Here is a 16,759-nt window from a genome sequence, read left to right as displayed (position 1 = left end):
AATCCAGGATGGGGTGACTTGTCGAGCTCTCACCCGGTTCTGTTACCCAGAATCCTTTGCAAACCTCAAAATGTGGCTAAAAAACACTTTTTCCTCACATTTCGGTGACAGAAAGTTCTGGAATCTGAGAATCTGAGAGGAGCCACAAATTTCCTTCCACCCAGCGTTCCCCCAAGTCTCCTGATAAAAGAAAACTACCTGTTTTTGCAGGGTGGGGGGGGGGGGGGGGGGGGGGGGGGGGCACCTGCGTTTTTGGTCCTGGGCTCAGCAGCCATCTAGGGAAACCTACCAAACCCAGACATTTCTGAAAAAAAAAACACCCGAGGGAGTCAAGGGAGTTGTGACTTGCGTGGATCCTGCAATATTTTCTTACCCAGAATTCTCAGCAAACCGCAAATCTAGCTAAAAAAATCAAATTTTTCCCACATTTCTGTGTGGGATCACTGCACCGGGACAAATTTCCTACCACCCAACGTTCCGCTCAGTCTCCCGGTAAGAATGATACCTCACTTGTGTAGGTGGGCCAAGTGTTTGTGACAGGGAAGAGCCAAAAGCACGTCGAAATTGAGGGGGAACCAAAGTGGGTCCAAAAGGGCAGTTTGAAAAAAAACATTTTTAGGCTGACAAGTGCAGCAGGAATTTTATCGGTATAGATGAGATAATGCTGGGTGGTAGGAATTTTGTGTATTACTGCAGATTCCGGAAGGTTCCATCACAAAACTGTGGGAAAAATGTGTGCTTTCCAGCAAAGTTGCAGGTTTGCGGGCATTGTGGGTAAGGAAATGGTGCGGGGTGCATGTGAAGCACACCACCCTGGAATCAACTAGATGTTTAGTTTTCAGATGTGTCTAGGTCTTGTGGATTTTTCTACATGGCAGCGTCCCAAAGTAAAAAAAAAAGTGCAGCCCTCACCATTCCAAGTGGGTCGATTTTGAGAGTTACCAAGCTCTCATTGCCAAAATGTAAAACAAAAACCCAAAATAATCAAATGTCCTCTTGCTTGCCATGGGATAAGATGTTTTAGTGTGCGGGGGAGAGCTGAAAGACTGTTAGCCCCTTCAGTTCGGGTGGGGGCATAACCAGGCCCATACTGGTTGGTAGCCACCACCCCACTATTTTCTTTTAATTTTTTTATTCCCTGGGATCTATAAGACTTTCTGTCCCCCCGTGGTGTGGATCGGGGGGTCATTGCCCAATCTGCCCACTGGTGGGCAGAACAACATTGGCCCCATTTATTTGGGGTGGGTGTATGGCCATGAATTTACTCCTTATTGAGTAAATAAAAAATAAAAAAATCCCTGGTGTCTAGTGGCATTTCTGCTGCCCGATCGCATTGTGATCGGGCAGCAGAAATGCTCAGAGAAGCCTGAAAGGAGAGGAAAGCCCTTTCCTCTCCTTTCAGGCTTCTCCGACCCCCTCCACGTGCAAAGCATTTCTCCTCCGATCGGTGCTGGAAGCTGAGCTTCCAGCGCCAGAGGGAATCGCGCGCTGACGTCATCAGACGCCACAAGGGGGGGGGATGGGGGGTTGAGCGATTCCCCTTCCATCCCTGCCTAGGGGAGGGGTGGGCCTGGCCATCCGCTCCCCCCCCGGGGGCCCATAGCAGGACGAGGTGATCTCGTCCAAGGCACCGGGGAACCAGTGCCTTGGACGAGATCACCTTGTCCGCGGCACACTAGAGGTTAACAGTAGAAGGGGAAAAACTCAGCATATTCTGTTGCCAAACAATAAATCATAGTAATGCCTGCTCACATTACCTAAGCATCCTACTGAAAGGCATCACAATAGAAAACTGAATTGAACTGCTAATCAATTAAACTTATTGACAGATTTTCCAAAGAAATAAAAATGTGAGCTCCGTTGCTTTCTTCCATGGCAGAGAAACACATTTCATTACCAGTACACATTCGGAAATGTAAATAGTTGACTGTCTGTACAGGCCCCTAGTCTAGAAGCAAATGGGGCAGGGGTGTTTGTTGGCATGCCACAGGGATAACAACATGCAACTCCTGCGAAATTGACAGTCTGCTGAAGTTTTTGTTAGGACAGAATAACTAACTGCAGTAGGCTAAGTAAAAAATGTAAGGGGAACATATTTTAAATGTTGGCTGTCTCACAATGGTTTTCAAACACCCCTGTTTTAATCACCCAGGCTCTGCATAAGTTTATTATCTTGCTACACAGTGGTAGACAGGAACCTAGGCCAAAGCCAGAATTTCAACAACTGCATTTAAGGCAATTAGTAAAATAGATACAAGACTACAATGGTAATCATAAAAGACTAGACTTGCCCAAAAACGAAAGCTCGGTTTTTGAATCTCAATTTTACATGAATCAAAAGGGTCACATTGCCTTGTCATAGAAACATTTGAGTTCTAACATCCTCAGGAAAGGTGAAAAAATGAACAAACTGACAGGTTTGTTTGCTGAGGTTTTTCTACTGTTCTGTGGCATTTGGGCTTGCTGCCTCATCTTATTCACAAGCAACAGAGAGTGCACACTTTTTTTTCCGCCCACTCTGCTTAAAAGGGATAATGTTATTACTTTGGCAATATATTTTGTGCACGTCACAGGGTTGAATCCAAGTGTAAAGAAACAGTTTTTCATTCTTCTGAGGTCAATAAAATGAGTAGCATTTAACGTGAGAAAAAACATGTTGTTTACGCTGGCAAGCAAGCAAGCACAATACTGCAGCAACCAGCATTACATTAAAACCAGTAATGCCTAAAAAACACATTTTCTTTACTAAATGTCAGACCACATACCAGCCTGATGTGACAAGTGTACATGTACAGCATGTGAGGAATGCAAGTTACTTTGATTCCCTTAATTAGTGGGGTTCCCCAACATCTCCTCACTTGTGCTGTTGAGCTATCATTTGCATTCTCTTCCCTCAACTACAGCATGGGAAAAGGAGTCACCTACTACAGCCATTTTGACTGAAGGCATTCTGCACTTTCACACAGAGCGCATACACAAAGCCGTTCCCTTAATGATATAGGCCACTATGGCATTGAGTGAATTTGAGATAAAAACAGCATTTTAGCCTATTTTTTTAAAATTATATTTGAAAGGCCCCAGAAGCTCCCCAAACAACAAAGCTGTACAAAAGCCATGATGAAACAAAAGAAATTCTGTCAAAGTCAAGTGAGTTGCAGCCAATGCCATACTGATTGACTTTGCCAATGTTTGTGTGTAATGTGTTTGATATGTGCCATGAGTAGTAGTGGGTGTTAAATTCCACTCCGCTGGCAGAAATTTGGCCACTCTGCATTACACTTGTAAATGCCATTTGGTGTTTTTTCTCGCGCACTGCTCACCAATGCTAAGTTGTCAAGCAAGAACTGGGGGCCCCTAACGCAATTTTCAGGCGCTAGGAGGGCTCCGATTGGGATATCTCCATTGTGGGTGGTCGTGACCTTTCTCCGTGAGAAAGCTGCCACCTGAGTAGAAAACCTATTCGAGAGGCAGCAAAATCAACTCGAGCAGCAGCACCCTCAGGCGTGCTGCAATTCACACTGATTTTTCAATACGGAACAGGCTCCTGGAGCGAAAAATCAGCACAAGCAGAGCAACATGCCAATTATTGCCCATTCGAAGAACTCCACGGAATCTAACGGAGTTTTCATGAACCCTGCAGAATGTTACAGGGTGAAACTTTGTGTGCCCCGCCTACCATGAGTCTAGCAGTGTCCACTGGCCAGAAACATGTGCTGTTGCTTGGACCTGAACTGCCTTGAAAGCTCTGTGGAGCAGTAAAGAGAGTAGTCTGTTGAAGCAGCCAGGTCCGTTTTATCTCCACAATGGTATGACAGTAAGTAACATGAACGTTTAGGAAAGTAATTGAGTAATGCTTAAGACAAGTACTACATGTGCTAAGATGAACATTACTTGGTTTCTTCAGATGCAGTACCATCAAAGCTATCAACAGCTGCCCCGTAACATCACAATTTTACATTAGTGATACAGGTAGGCTGGTACAGAAGGCCTAGTGAAAAAGCAAAATGTATGTTTTTTTTTGCAGATCCAAACATACAGACAGATTGCATTAAATGCATCCAAAGGTGTCTTAACTGTGGGATGCTTTCATCTTCTTTTTATGAGGAAAGACATTAGAGTGACAAAGTACATACCAAATAAGGACATGGGCACCTCGATTCGTTTCGGCCCACAACTTTAAATTCTCAGTGCCGATGTGGTCTGTCAATGTTCGTGAAAAGCTACCTAGAAGAAACGTACAATAACGCATCAATAAAAAAAAATAACAAGTACAGCAAATATGTCAAATTAAATTCATGCATGGTAAGAACAAAGTAGAGATGAGAAACACCACATAATAGTGTCAGTTTGTTGGGCCTAAGGACTACATAATGAAAGAACCACCCCTTGTAGAACACTTAAATATTCTGCTCTATAGCTAGGTTGGCGCATAGAAATAAATAAAGCAAACAAGTGATTGATGGAATGCATAAATGAATCTGACGGCCACATTCCACTATACCACTTAAGACCAAAGTGGATGATATTTGTGTACCATAATACGGTCTTCCCACTTTCCACTCAGACCTATACAAATTCTGTAGTAAATATATGTAATGTACAGTCATTAAATTACCCTAACAATAACTCATCACTGTCACTATAAGTTCCAGTGCAAATGACCTAATATACAGCATCAAATAATGTACAATGTTGTGGAAAAAATGAGTCAATCACAAATAAATACCAATACTGTAATAACATTTTTTTGCCTTATAAGGTAAAAGAAATTCACCAAAAAGAAAGAAATGACATGTCTCAATGGCAAGTGGAAATTGCTCCTACATTTAGTGCTTGACCCATGAGCCCAGAATGCTCCCTGGAAATGCTACTGTACACAAAACAAATCATAGCCGGAACCAAACTTGCCAAAAGAACCAGTTACGTACCTTCAGTAACACTCTTTCTGATGGATACTCCATCTAACCACAGATTCCACTCCTTGGGATCTCCCCAGATGCCAATTGGATCAGGATTTTTTTTTTACCATAGCTCCTGCATACCAATAGGTGGAGTCATGCAGCTCTGCGTTGACTCTGCTCCACAACGGAAGTGACACCTGGAGTTGTATATAGGTGTTACACAGGGGCACTGACATCAGTTTCTTTCAGGACGCAAAGCCCAACAGTAAAGCCACGAGAGGACTGCCTTTGACAAGGACCAAGATCTCCTGTGGACAGTGGTCCTGGCCAGAAGAAACAGACTGTAAAGAACAAAGAACTCTGCTCTGAGGAACCGCAAAGCCACTGCCGAACCCACCTCTACACCCGATGCCCCCAGCCAGAGTCTAAGTGGCCCACCGATCCTATGAAGGTTGCCCAGCACTTCTGAGCAAGAGTCCACCCTGGGCTGACCCCTGCTGGAATCCACAGTGATGCCTACAGCCTCAACCCAAAGACTCCCCCCGACCGAGATCTGTCGGGTAAGACTTCTTTTCCAGATCCTACAGCCTGTTTCTGAAACTAATCTCCTCCCCATTGGACTGCATTGGCACTCTGCGATTGGTGCTGCCTTGTGCCCCTCCTCCCTGTGCTTAACTTAACCCCCTGAAGACTGGATACCAAACTTCATACTCACCTGTGAGCAGCATCTCTTTGACTACCCTCTTTCTTAATTAAATAACATTGGGTGCCTGACGCTGTGTTGGCACGCTGCACCCGTTTGCCCCTGTGCTGTTGAGGGTGTAAGATTGGTGCTGTCTTGTAGCCCCCATCTGTGCTTACCTTAAACCCCGGAGACTGGGTTGCCAAACCGCTTCACTCACCTGTGAGCGTTGTCTCTTCGATTACTCCCTAAACCGGTAACCCACGCCCTGGTCACGAGCAGACTGGAATATGGCAATGCCCTCTATGCCGGCACCACCCACAAGAACCTGGAGAAACTACAGCACATCCACAACGCCTCCACCAGGCTCATCCTGGACGCCCCCACTGCAAACACATCAACGGACACCTAAGGGACCTCCACTGGCTCCCCGATGAGAAGAGGATTGTAGGAAGTTGGCTCTGTATGTGCTATTTCAAAGTAAGGAATAGCATGCACAGATTCCAAGGGTTCCCCTTAGAGGTAAATAGTGGTAAAAAGAGATAATACTAATGCTCTATTTTGTGGTAGTGTGGTCGAGCAGTAGGCTTATCCAAGGAGTAGTGTTAAGCATTTGTTGTACATACACATAGACAATAAATGAGGTACACACACTCAGAGACAAATCCAGCCAATAGGTTTTGTTATAGAAAAATATATTTTCTTAGTTTATTTTAAGAACCACAGGTTCAAATTTTACATGTAATAGTTCTTTTGAAAGGTATTGCAGGTAAGTACTCTAGGAACTTTGAATCATTACTTTAGCATGTATACTTTTTACATAAAACACAATAAGCTGTTTTAAAAGTGGACACTGCAATTTTCACAGTTCCTGGGGGAGGTAAGTTATTGTTAGTTTCAACAGGTAAGTAAGGCACTTACAGGTTTCAGTTTTTGGTCCAAGGTAGCCCACCGTTGGGGGTTCAGAGCAACCCCAAAGTTATCACACCAGCAGCTCAGGGCCGGTCAGGTGCAACGGTCAAAGAGGTGCCCAAAACACATAGGCTATAATGGAGAGAAGGGGGTGTCCCGGTTCCAGTCTGCCAGCAGGTAAGTACCCGCGTCTTCGGAGGGCAGACCAGGGGGGTTTTGTAGGGCACCGGGGGGGACACAAAGTAGCACAGAAAGTACACCCTCAGCAGCGCGGGGGCGGCCGGGTGCAGTGTGCAAACACGCGTCGGGTTTCCTTCAGTTTTCAATGGGAGACCAAGGGGTCTCTTCAGCGATGCAGGCAGGCAAGGGGGGGGGGGGCTCCTCGGGGTAGCCACCACCTGGGCAAGGGAGAGGGCCTCCTGGGGGTCACTCCTGCACAGAAGTTCCGTTTCTTTAGGGGCTGGGGGCTGCGGGTGCAGGGTCTTTTCCAGCCGTCGGGAATTGGAGTTCAGACAGTCGCGGTCAGGGGGAGCCTGGGGATTCCCTCTGCAGGCGTCGCTGTGGGGGCTCAGGGGGGACAACTTTGGTTACTCACAGTCGTAGAGTCGCCGGAGGGTCCTCCCTGAGTTGGTTGTTCTCCACCAGTCGAGTTGGGGTCGCCGGGTGCAGTGTTGCAAGTCTCACGCTTCTTGCGGGGAGTTGCAGGGGTCTTTAAATCTGCTCCTTGTAACAAAGTTGCAGTTCTTTTGGAGCAGTGCCGCTGTCCTCGGGAGTTTCTTGTCTTTTTCGAAGCAGGGCAGTCCTCGGAGGATTCAGAGGTCGCTGGTCCCTTGGAAAGCGTCGCTGGAGCAGGTTTCTTTGGAAGGCAGGAGACAGGCCGGTAAGTCTGGGGCCAAGGCAGTTGGTGTCTTCTGTTCTTCCTCTGCAGGGGTTTGTCAGCTCGGCAGTCCTTCTTCTTGTAGTTGCAGGAATCTAAATCTTTAGTTCAGGGAAGCCCTTAAATACTAAATTTAAGGGCGTGTTTAGGTCTGGGGGGTTAGTAGCCAATGGCTACTAGCCCTGAGGGTGGGTACACCCTCTTTGTGCCTCCTCCCAAGGGGAGGGGGTCACATTCCTAATCCTATTGGGGGAATCCTCCATCTGCAAGATGGAGGATTTCTAAAAGTTAGAGTCACCTCAGCTCAGGACACCTTAGGGGCTGTCCTGACTGGCCAGTGACTCCTCCTTGTTATTCTCATTATTTTCTCCGGCCTTGCCGCCAAAAGTGGGGGCCGGGGCCGGAGGGGGTGGGCAACTCCACTAGCTGGAGTGTCCTGCGGTGCTGTGACAAAGGGGTGAGCCTTTGAGGCTCACCGCCAGGTGTTACAGCTCCTGCCTGGGGGAGGTGTTAGCATCTCCACCCAGTGCAGGCTTTGTTACTGGCCTCAGAGTGACAAAGGCATTCTCCCTATGGGGCCAGCAACATGTCTCTAGTGTGGCAGGCTGCTGGAACCAGTCAGCCTACACAGATAGTCGGTTAAGTTTCAGGGGGCACCTCTAAGGTGCCCTCTGTGGTGTATTTTACAATAAAATGTACACTGGCATCAGTGTGCATTTATTGTGCTGACAAGTTTGATACCAAACTTCCCAGTTTTCAGTGTAGCCATTATGGTGCTGTGGAGTTCGTGTTTGACAGACTCCCAGACCATATACTCTTATGGCTACCCTGCACTTACAATGTCTAAGGTTTTGCTTAGACACTGTAGGGGCATAGTGGTCATGCACTGGTGCCCTCACCTATGGTATAGTGCACCCTGCCTTGGGGCTGTAAGGCCTGCTAGAGGGGTGTCTTACCTATACTGCATAGGCAGTGAGAGGCTGGCATGGCACCCTGAGGGGAGTGCCAGGTCGACTTACTCAGTTTGTTCTCACTAGCACACACAAGCTGGTAAGCAGTGTGTCTGTGCTGAGTGAGGGGTCTCTAGGGTGGCATAATACATGCTGCAGCCCTTAGAGACCTTCCCTGGCATCAGGGCCCTTGGTACCAGAGGTACCAGTTACAAGGGACTTATCTGGAGGCCAGGGTGTGCCAATTGTGGAATCAAAAAGTACAGGTTAGGGAAAGAACACTGGTGCTGGGGCCTGGTTAGCAGGCCTCAGCACACTTTCAATTCAAAACATAGCATCAGCAAAGGCAAAAAGTCAGGGGGTAACCATGCCAAGGAGGCATTTCCCTACAAGGATCAACTGCAAACTCCTCGCCTACGCATACAAGGCACTCCACGACCTAGGACCCACCTACCTCAACCACTGCATCACCTTCTACTCCCCCGCCAGTCCTCTCCGTTCAACAGGCACTAGCCACCGTAGCCCGCATATGTAAGACCTCCGTTGGAGGAAGATCCTTCATCTACTTTGCGGCAAAGAGCTGGAACACCTTTGCCTCTTCACCTCAGGCAGTCATCATTGTTGCCTCAATTCAGGAAGGACCTTAAGACCTGGCTCTTCGACTGAAGCACAGAGGACCTACCCCCTCAGCACCTTGAGACCCTTAAGGGTGAGTAGTTGTGCTCTATAATGAAAATGTCACTTACCCAGTGTACATCTGTTCGTGGCATCAGTCGCAGTAGATTCGCATGTTCTGCAATAGCTCGCCATCTGGTGTTGGGCCGGAGTGTTACAAGTTGTTTTTCTTCGAAGAAGTCTTTCGAGTCACGGGACCGAGTGACTCCTCCTTTTGTCTCCATTGCGCATGGGCGTCGACTCCATCTTCGATTGTTTTTCCCCGCAGAGGGTGAGGTAGGAGTTGAATTGTAGTAATAGTGCCCATGCAATGGAGTGACTAAGTATGCACTTATTTAAGGTTGAGATGATACATATATAAATAATTGAAGGTAACTTCCAAACTGCTACAGGCTCCCGGGGAGGCGGGTGGGCACATGCGAATCTACTGCGACTGATGCCACGAACAGATGTACACTGGGTAAGTGACATTTTCAGTTCGATGGCATCTGTCGCTGTACATACGCATGTTCTGCAATAGACTAGTAAGCAGTTATTTCCCCAAAAGCGGTGGATCAGCCTGTAGGAGTGGAAGTAGTCTGAAATAATGTCCTTAATACAGCTTGACCTACTGTGGCTTGTTGTGCGGATAACACGTCTACACAGTAATGCTTGGTGAATGTGTGAGGCGTAGACCATGTGGCTGCCTTACATATTTCTTGCATTGGGATGTTTCCTAGAAAGGCCATGGTAGCACCTTTCTTTCTGGTTGAGTGTGCCCTTGGTGTAATGGGCAGCTGTCGTTTAGCTTTAAGGTAGCAGATTTGGATGCATTTAACTATCCATCTGGCTATACCTTGTTTTGAAATTGGGTTTCCTGCATGAGGTTTTTGAAATGCAATAAAGAGTTGTTTAGTCTTTCTGATGTTCTTTGTTCTGTCAATGTAATACATTAATGCTCTTTTGACATCTAATGTATGTAGTGCCCTTTCAGCTACGGTATCTGGCTGTGGAAAGAACACCGGAAGTTCCACTGTTTGATTTAGATGGAACGGTGAAATAACCTTTGGCAAAAATTTAGGATTGGTCCTTAGGACGACTTTATTTTTGTGTAGTTGTATAAAAGGTTCCTGTATAGTAAACGCCTGAATCTCGCTTACTCTTCTCAGGGAAGTAATGGCGATGAGAAATGCCACCTTCCAGGTTAGGAACTGTATGTCGCAGGAGTGCATGGGTTCAAAAGGTGGACCCATAAGTCTAGTTAGGACAACATTTAGGTTCCATGAAGGAACAGGTAGTGTTCTTGGTGGTATAATTCTCCTAAGGCCCTCCATGAATGCTTTAATGACTGGTATTTTATATAGGGAAGTTGAATAGGTAGTCTGCAGGTATGCAGATATTGCTGCAAGGTGAATCTTAATGGAAGAGAAAGCTAGGTTAGATTTTTGTAAGTGAAGCAAGTAACCCACTACATGTTCTGGAGTTGTGTGTAATGGTTGTATTTGATTAATATGGCAGTAGCAAACAAACCTCTTCCATTTACTTGCATAGCAGTGCCTGGTGGATGGCCTTCTTGCTTGTTTTATGACTTCCATACATTCTTGGGTAAGTTGTAAGTGCCCGAATTCTAGGATTTCAGGAGCCAGATTGCTAGATTCAGCGATGCTGGATCTGGGTGTCTGATCTTTTGGTTGTGCTGTGTCAACAGATCTGGCCTGTTGGGCAATTTGATGCAGGGTACCACTGATAGGTCTAGCAGCGTTGTGTACCAGGGTTGCCTTGCCCAAGTTGGTGCTATCAATATGAGTTTGAGTTTGCTTTGACTGAGTTTGTTTACCAGGTAAGGAAGGAGAGGGAGAGGAGGAAAAGCGTAAGCAAATATCCCTGACCAGTTCATCCATAGGGCATTGCCTTGGGATTGTTTGTGTGGGTATCTGGATGCGAAGTTTTGGCATTTTGCGTTCTCCCTTGTCGCAAACAAGTCTATCTGAGGTGTTCCCCAGAGTTTGAAATAAGTGTTCAGTATTTGGGGGTGAATTTCCCATTCGTGGACCTGTTGGTGATCTCGAGAGAGATTGTCTGCGAGTTGATTTTGTATCCCTGGTATAAACTGTGCAATTAGGCGAATTTGGTTGTGAATTGCCCAATGCCAAATTTTTTGTGCTAACAGGCTTAACTGCGTGGAGTGCGTCCCTCCCTGCTTGTTTAGATAATACATTGTTGTCATGTTGTCTGTTTTGACGAGAATGTATTTGTGAACTATTATTGGTTGGAAAGCTTTTAGTGCTTGAAAAACTGCAAGAAGTTCTAGGTGATTGATATGCAGTTTTGTTTGATGTACGTTCCATTGTCCTTGTATGCTGTGTTGATCGAGGTGTGCTCCCCACCCTGTCATGGAAGCATCTGTTGTTATTACGTATTGTGGCACTGGGTCTTGGAAAGGCCGCCCCTTGTTTAAATTTATGTTGTTCCACCACAGAAGCGAGAGGTAAGTTTGGCGGTCTATTAACACCAGATCTAGAAGGTGACCCTGTGCTTGAGACCACTGTGATGCTAGGCATTGTTGTAAGGGCCTCATGTGCAGTCTTGCGTTTGGGACAATGGCTATGCATGATGACATCATGCCTAGGAGTTGTAATACCATCTTTGCTTGTATCTTTTGTGTTGGATACATGCGTTGTATGATGGTGTTGAAATTTTGAATTCTTTGTGGACTTGGAGTGGCTACTCCTTTTGATGTGTCTATTATGGCTCCCAGGTATTGTTGTACCTTGCGTGGCAGAATTTTGGATTTTGTGAAATTGACGGTGAACCCTAGTTTGAAGAGGGTTTGTATGATATGATTCGTGTGATTTGAGCACTCTATTAACGAATGGGCCTTGATTAGCCAGTCGTCTAGATATGGGAACACATGTATTTGCTGTCTTCTGATGTGTGCAGCGACTACCGCTAGACATTTGGTAAAGACTCTTGGTGCGGTTGTTAATCCGAAAGGCAGTACCTTGAATTGGTAATGTATTCCTTTGAATACAAACCTTAGGTATTTCCTGTGCGATGGGTGTATTGGTATATGGAAATAAGCATCCTTGAGGTCTAAAGTTGCCATGTAGTCGTGCAGCTTTAGCAATGGCAATACTTCTTGTAGTGTGACCATGTGGAAGTGGTCTGATTTGATGAAAGTGTTGACTACTCTGAGGTCTAGGATTGGTCTCAGTGTTTTGTCCTTCTTTGGTATCAGAAAGTACAGTGAGTAAACTCCTGTGTTTATTTGTGTGTTTGGCACTAATTCGATTGCATTCTTTTGCAATAGTGCCTGCACTTCTATCTCTAGGAGATTGGAATGGTGTGTTGTTAAATTTTGTGCTTTTGGTGGTATGTTTTGAGGGAACTGTAGAAATTCTATGCAGTAACCATGTTGGATAATTGCTAGAACCCAAGTGTCTGTAGTGATTTTCTCCCATGCTCTGTAATAATGACCTATTCGTCCCCCCACTGGTGTTGTGTGGAGGGGGTGAGTGACATGTGAGTCACTGTTTAGTAGTAGGGGTTTTGGGGCTTTGGAATCTTCCTCTATTTCTAGGGAATTGCCCTCCTCTATATTGTCCCCGAAAACCTCCTCTATACTGTCCTTGGTAACTGGACGGTGTGGCTTGTGAGGTGCTGGCTTGTGTGCTTTGACCCCGAAACCCCCCTCGAAAGGGCGTTTTACGGAATGAGCTGTAATTCCCTCTGCTCTGCGGGGAGAAGAGTGCGCCCATGGCTTTGGCAGTGTCCGTATCTTTTTTGAGTTTCTCAATTGCTGTGTCCACTTCTGGACCGAACAGTTCTTTTTCATTAAAAGGCATATTGAGAACTGCTTGTTGAATCTCTGGTTTAAATCCAGACGTTCGGAGCCATGCATGCCTTCTGATAGTTATAGATGTATTAATTGTCCGTGCAGCTGTATCTGCAGCGTCCATGGAGGAGCGGATCTGGTTGTTGGAGATGGCCTGTCCCTCCTCAACCAATTGTTTTGCCCTATTTTGGAAGTCTTTGGGCAGATGTTCAATGAGATGTTGCATCTCGTCCCAGTGGGCTCTGTCATAGCGCGCAAGTAGTGCCTGGGAGTTCGCGATGCGCCACTGGTTTGCAGCTTGTGCTGAGACTCTCTTACCAGCTGCATCAAACTTGCGGCTTTCTTTATCTGGGGGTGGTGCATCTCCAGATGTGTGAGAGTTGGCCCTTTTTCTAGCTGCTCCTACAACAACAGAGTCTGGTGGCAGCTGTGTTGTGATGAAAGCCGGGTCCGTAGGAGGCGGCTTATACTTTTTTTCCACCCTTGGTGTGATTGCCCTACTTTTGACCGGGTCTTTAAATATGTCTTTTGCGTGCCGGAGCATACCAGGGAGCATAGGCAGGCTTTGGTAGGAGCTGTGGGTGGAGGAGAGTGTGTTGAACAAGAAATCATCCTCGACCTGTTCTGAGTGGAGGCTTACGTTGTGAAATTGTGCTGCTCTAGCCACCACCTGAGAGTACGCGGTGCTGTCTTCTGGTGGAGATGGTTTTGTAGGGTATGCCTCTGGGCTGTTATCTGACACTGGGGCGTCGTATAGGTCCCATGCGTCCTGGTCTTGGTCACCCTGGCTCATGGTGGTGTGAGCTGGGGAGTGTGATGGCGTTTGTGCTGGTGAAACGTTAATCACGGGCGGAGGAGAGGGTGGTGGTGTAACTCTTTTCACCACTTTTGGTTGTGGTGCTTGTTCCGTCTGGAACTCCAACCTTCTCTTTCTCCTAATGGGGGGAAGGGTGCTTATTTTCCCTGTCCCCTGCTGAATGAAGATACGCTTTTGCGTATGGTCCGCATCAGTTGCTTGTAGCTCTTCCTCAAACCTATGCTTCTGCATTTGGGAGGTTAGCGAGTGCTCTTCTGTATAAGAGCCTGAAGCTGGGTCGCTTGCAGTTTGTTTCGGCATCGAAACTTTGTCTGCGTGTTTTTTCGGCTCCGAGGTGACTTTTTTCCTTTTCGGGGCCGAAACCTCTCGGCGTCGATCTGTTTCGGTGCCGCTGTCTCGGCGTCGAGCCGTGTCCACACCGGCATCTCGGTGTCGAGGCTTGTCTCCAGCACTTTCTCGGTCCCGAGAAGGCTGCGTGCCGGTGTCTCGACCGGAGTCGGACGATCTCGGCACCGTTTGGGCCTTTTTCGGTGCCGACGGTCGGTCACCGATTTTATGGGTTGAGCCATGGCCTGGTGGCAGTGGCGTCCCCTGGGCCTTGTAAATGTTTCTTTGTGTGGTTTTCGACGTCTTACTCACGGTTTGTGTATCGTCGAATCCTTCGGAGTCTGAGTCTTGGATCGAGAAGGTACCTTCCTCTTCCTGTTCCTCGAACTCCCGTCGGGCTGTCGGTGCGGACGCCATTTGAAGTCTTCTGGCTCGACGGTCTCGGAGTGTTTTTCGGGACCGGAACGCACGACAGGCCTCGCAGGTGTCTTCGCTGTGCTCAGGTGACAGGCACAGGTTGCAGACCAAGTGTTGGTCTGTGTAGGGGTATTTATTGTGGCATTTGGGGCAGAAACGGAAAGGGGTCCGTTCCATCGGCGTTCCTCAGCACGCGGTCGGGCCGACCAGGCCCCGACGGAGGATCGAAAAACTACCCCGAAGGGCACCGGAGCTCTTCGATCTTCGATGCGGTGTTGAATGTAAGTACGCCGATCCCGAACGCAACAATACCGACGAAAATTTTCCGAAATTAACTATTTTTTCTGTTCCGAAACTCGGAGCGACAGGAACACGTCCGAACCCGATGGCGGAAAAAAAACAATCGAAGATGGAGTCGACGCCCATGCGCAATGGAGACAAAAGGAGGAGTCACTCGGTCCCGTGACTCGAAAGACTTCTTCGAAGAAAAACAACTTGTAACACTCCGGCCCAACACCAGATGGCGAGCTATTGCAGAACATGCGTATCTACAGCGACAGATGCCATCGAACATATGTTTTATTGATTGATTGATTACTCCCTTTCTCCATTGGATAACATAGGCGCCAGATTCAGAGTTTAAACCCTGCACCCGGCTGCCCCAGTACCCCTGGAAGTGCTGATTTGCACCTTACCTGAGCCTTGCCTCGTGCTGATTCTTCATGCTGAAAACCAAAACTAAGTAGTATACTTCCCTACAAAATCGCATTCTTGTTTCCTCCCACTGATTAACATTGCTGAACTAAAAATTGCACTAAGTGTCCACCTTTTTAGGTGAAAAGTATTTTTCCTGAAAAACGTACTGACCTTTACGTATTTTTTTGGTCTTGCAATAAATCTTGAAAGAAGCTTATTTCTCTAAAATTGGTGTGGATCACCTTTTTGAGTCGTGTGTCAGTTATTAATCACTGTGTGTATAACAACTGTCTTACACTCCTCTATGTTGGTCCTGAGGCTGCTCGACCACACTACCACAAATAGGGCACTTTGGGTTTACATTGAGCCCTGTACAATTATGGGGGAATCTCTGGTCTCTTTGCACGATATAACCATTTAGTGGTATATCATATAAAGAGCCAGCTTCCTAAAGATGCCAGTGATGGATTTATTAATACATGCATTCAGAGGGCACCTTAGAGGTCCTCCCTGAAAAACCTATCAGTTACACATGTGCTGGCTGTCTAGTTCTAACTGGCCTGCCACCAGACAGGTTTCTGACCATCCCCAAGGGAGAGAGCCTTTACTCTCAAGTGGACAGCAACAAAGCATGCTCTGGCAGGGGTGTTAGCACCCCCCCCCAACCAGATAACTTGCAAATCTGCATTGCAAGGTAGGGCAATTCAAAAAGGCCCACCACCCTTGGTATGCAGATCTAGCTTCCCGCAAAGGAGAGAACGCCAACCCTCTGCCCCAGGGCCCATTTGGCACCTGGACAGGCGGGAATATTAAAGTCAGAAAGGTGGGCCCACCTCAGGTCAGGCCCACCCCTAAGGTGAGCTGCCCGATGTGGACACATCTTTTGAAAGTTTTGGTGATGGCAGAACTACAAACTTTGGGGAAGGATTATGCCCACTTCCGACATGATGTGTGTTGTAACCCCCAGGGTAAGTAGCCCATTGGATACTACCCTACATTCCCCTAAAATGGCCCTAAATTCAGTATTTAGAGGAGCCCCTGGCACCAGAAAGTCATATCATGCTGACTTGAAGCACACTCCAGAGATGGAAAAGGTAAGAAATGAAGACTAGTGACTGAGTCGGTGCCAACCCTGCCAGCCTGCCTGTGGACTTCAATAACTGCGAGAAAAACGCCTCATCCTTCAGCCACTGAAATGTCCCAAGCCCAGGAAAATTGCCAGCCTTCACCCTAGCACAAGGAACTCCCACAGAGTAGTGGAGCTGCTCCTCTGCATCCTTGCAGGCACCCAAGAACGGCTAAAAAGACTCTGGGCTGGCAAAACCTGATGCACCACTGTACACGTGCCCTTAGCAAGCGCTAAAGTGGGCCAACAGTGCCAGTGTGGTACCCAGCCCCTCCAGAGACAAAGTCCATCATTGGTTTTCCCACTGTGGCCTTCACATCTACGCCTGCAGCCTCTCTGTGCAGGACCCCCCTCAACCACCTCCGGTCACAGCAACCCCAATGGTCCACTGCACCTCTGCACCTGGACTGAGGAGAAGAGGACCACTGGTGTCTCTGTGTCCCCCAGGCTTGTGAGACTTGAGCCCACTTGTTAATAGAGCCAGACTGGTTCCCCAGTCCACACCCTCAGCCTGTTCTGTGGGCCCCCCTCCACCATGACAGCCACCGGTGACGGACACCCAACG

General features: G+C 47.3%; 1 protein-coding gene across 1 annotated transcript in view; it reads right to left on the bottom strand.

Moving 5' to 3' along the window:
• The window catches only part of PUM3 (pumilio RNA binding family member 3), a 517,651-nt gene that overhangs the window by 14,597 nt on the left and 486,295 nt on the right, over nucleotides 1-16,759 (bottom strand). The window contains exon 17 of the mRNA XM_069228428.1: nucleotides 4,134-4,224. Coding sequence (XP_069084529.1) covers nucleotides 4,134-4,224 — 91 coding nt within the window. The remainder of the gene's footprint in view (nucleotides 1-4,133; nucleotides 4,225-16,759) is intronic.

The sequence above is a fragment of the Pleurodeles waltl genome, chromosome 1_1, assembly GCF_031143425.1.
Source record: "Pleurodeles waltl isolate 20211129_DDA chromosome 1_1, aPleWal1.hap1.20221129, whole genome shotgun sequence".
NCBI lineage: Eukaryota > Metazoa > Chordata > Amphibia > Caudata > Salamandridae > Pleurodeles > Pleurodeles waltl.
This window is presented reverse-complemented; position numbering and strand designations above follow the sequence as displayed.